This window comes from Rhagoletis zephyria, unplaced genomic scaffold (assembly GCF_001687245.7).
Source record: "Rhagoletis zephyria isolate East Lansing unplaced genomic scaffold, Rhagoletis_zephyria_1.1 Rzeph_scaffold_02130, whole genome shotgun sequence".
Taxonomy (NCBI): Eukaryota; Metazoa; Arthropoda; class Insecta; order Diptera; family Tephritidae; genus Rhagoletis; species Rhagoletis zephyria.
The window spans coordinates 4403-7393 of NW_016159214.1; the positions used below are offsets into that span (position 1 = coordinate 4403).

Genomic DNA, 2991 nt, shown 5'->3' on the forward strand with positions numbered 1-2991 from the left:
AGAAATAGCCCTGAGCTAGTCCCGAAATGTCCATTTGTACACACAAGAAGCAATTACCAATTTTCTGCAGAAGCAGTTATAAATTTTTTGCTGGGTTAATGCAAATTTTACCCACACCAAGAGCTAAGATGTCTGCACATCAATAAGTTTTTCTTCTCTATAATTCCAGAATATCAGTGCTGACCCGAGTAAGTATTACTATCGCGCTAGCTGTTATAATTATTATAATGCGTTATTGTTGTCATTATAAATTTTTGCCATTAAAATTAGTTTGTTGTCATCGCTTAGCTGTAAGCTGCTGCGTGTTGATCTCGTCATTGGTCGGTCAGCCGTTGTCAAGTGAATTGTAGTGATGATAGTGGCGCTATCGCTGCTGTCGCAGTCGCGGTCGACGTCGCCGCCGCTGCTGCTGCTGCAGTTATTTTGTGTTGACTTCCAGCGGGAGCTTTGTTGGGCCGCTGTTGTGTTGTGTCGTTGATTGCGACAAGAGTTGAGTCGAGGCGGGTGTTATTTAAATAAGTATTGTTTTGATCGTTGCAATGGATTTGCGTAGCTTTGCTTTGTTTTGCATTTTGCTATTTGTTATTGGATTCAGTACCACCACAGTGACGGCTAGACCGCGTGGACGACCGAGTAAGTAGAGTGGTGAAGACGGATGTGGGCGATAAGTATATACATATGTATGTAGTACATAGTGAGCAGTTAATTAAGAAAAAAACATAGCAAAGGCGTGGCGAAAAAAATACAAGAAATAGAAAAAAAAATTATAAAAATGGGCAACCATTTTGTTCAATAAGGGCTTCTTCCCCCAGCCAGACCATCTTCAAACAAAAAAAAATTGAGAATTTGTGTCTCCTAAATCCGCAAAGCGTTAAGTATTTTTTATGCCTTTTTCAGGTTATTGCTTCAATTTACAGTTAGTCTCAAATCATCCCACATTTTGTGATTTTCCTTTGAGATTTTTTTACTTCTTATTTATTTTTTTGTTTAAATTGATAACACTGATACATACAAGTACATACATATGTATGTATGATGTTTTCAGCTGTGCTTCTTGCATTATCAAGTTCAAACACCGCCAAATTTAATGCTCTCTCCCTTTAATTTTGCTTTTTCACCAAAAACAGACATATGCCTACAGCCACCGCCAAGGTCAGAAGGTGTTTGCACCATCGAAATTGAAGGTTTCTACTTTGATTCACGCACCAATGATTGCCAAATGTATGTATTAGGCGGTTGTCGCACCGTTCCGGGACAAAGTTTTGGCTCACGGCAAGATTGCTTGGACACTTGTGTACATTTGACGCGGCACATACAGGACTTGCGCATCAACGAATGAGTAATGGAGTTGGCTTGGAGTAGCAAAATGAACGAAACGGCTCGAATAATAATTGAATAGCCATAAAATAAATAAATAAATACATACATACACATATGTATATACATTTGTATAGTATAGTTTTTATTAAAATACATTATGTATACTTTTTTTTTATTAAAATACATTATGTATACTTTCTTTTGAAATTTTAGCAGATTTATGTCCATTCCAAGAAACTACCCATGTAGACGAAAAATCTTCACAGAGGTCTATTAAACCTTCTTGCGGTTGATCTATTATATAGAGTAACCTTGGACCTGGACTTTGTTCCTTGGAACTTCGAAAGTTTTAACAATATCAAGTTTTGGAGCTCATATGTCCAAAAACTTGGAAACTAGGGAAAATCGAGAAAGCAAAATGACATTTCTTTGGATGGGAATTTGCAAATTTTTTCAGGAAAAACAGCTAATCGCAATGTCGCTAGGTGCAATTTAGACTAATAAGAAAACTGGTTATGGGGTTTTTATAGTTGAAATTTGACAAAATAAACCTATTTGCGCAGAAGTCCACGTATGTTGGAAAAACTTTTGACTGCCATTCACCTGGGAGCGGCTAGAAGTTTTTCTTGTGCGTACGGTGCAAATCGCAGCTTACAACGTCAGGAATTTATATTCACATATCCTCTGGGTAGCGAACAAACACCCGTTTGAGAGCGATCTAAAGTGAGAAGGCGTAAAACTTCGCCCCCTCTTTTTGGTGACGGCCACGGCAAACGTATAAAGATTATGGTTTGAGGAAAGTTGCCTCTGCCTGGCAGTTTAATGTCCTCGAAAAGACAGGCTGACATCACCGCCATCCAAGAAATGCGTTGGACGGGGCAAGGCAAGAAATGCCAGGAGCATTGCGACGTCTAATACAGCTGCCATGCTGCGCCCATGTCCCGACGGAAGTAAAGGACGAGGGGTCTAGGGATCTCTTCTATGAGCGCTTGGAGCGCACATACGAGCGCTGCCCCCGCCGTGATATCAGAACCGTGCTTAGCGACTTGAATGCCAGGGTAGACAAGGAAGGGATCTTTGGTGCCAATTTGGGAAAATTCAGCCTATACGACGAATCGTCCGACAACGGACTGAGCATAAAAATATCCATCAAGCTACGTTGCTGTCTCCAGATCGAAAAACGAGAAACCAAATCGAGTATGTTGTGATAGACGGAAGGCATGCTTCTATTGTTTTAGACGCACGTACACTCCGGGGGCCAAACATAGACTTGGACCACTATCTTGTCGCAGCCAAGACACTCACCCATCTTTGTGCAGCGAAACATGTGCGACCAATAATTAGAGGAAAGCTTAAAGTCGAAAAGCTGCAACTACAACAGACCACGATGCAGCGAAACAAAGGTGCCGCCTTCCGTGGACCACTAATTCTATCTTTGTCGATTTGATAGCATCCACCATTTCGCTGGCGTCACATTAGTGTTTTTCGTGTCTGCTGGTGGCACACCTCTTCCTTCGGTACCATATACAGTGGCGGATTTATCGTACAGGCAACATAGGCTGAAGCCTAGGGCGGCAGAATTAAGGGGCGGCAAAATTTAAGACAGCTAAATTAAAAGAAAAAAATTTATTTGGATTCAGCTGCACTTGAAATTGTGTTTGTGTCTGTAAA

General features: G+C 40.9%; 1 protein-coding gene across 1 annotated transcript; it reads left to right on the top strand.

Annotated features, from left to right (window-relative positions):
- The first annotated feature begins 453 nt into the window (after positions 1-453).
- Positions 454-1458, top strand: LOC108366086 (isoinhibitor K-like). The gene is made up of 2 exons (XM_017620370.1): positions 454-633; positions 1128-1458. The coding sequence occupies exons 1-2, from the start codon at positions 540-542 to the stop codon at positions 1337-1339; spliced, it is 306 nt and encodes a 101-aa protein (XP_017475859.1). The 5' UTR covers positions 454-539; the 3' UTR covers positions 1340-1458.
- The last annotated feature ends 1533 nt before the right edge of the window (positions 1459-2991 follow it).

Excerpts from the sequence above, each read along its gene's own strand:
- LOC108366086 (XM_017620370.1), top strand. The coding sequence starts at position 540 with ATGGATTTGCGTAGCTTTGCTTTGTTTTGCATTTTGCTATTTGTTATT. Across the intron at positions 634-1,127 it reads TAGACCGCGTGGACGACCGA|ACATATGCCTACAGCCACCG; the intron begins GTAAGTAGAGTG and ends CACCAAAAACAG.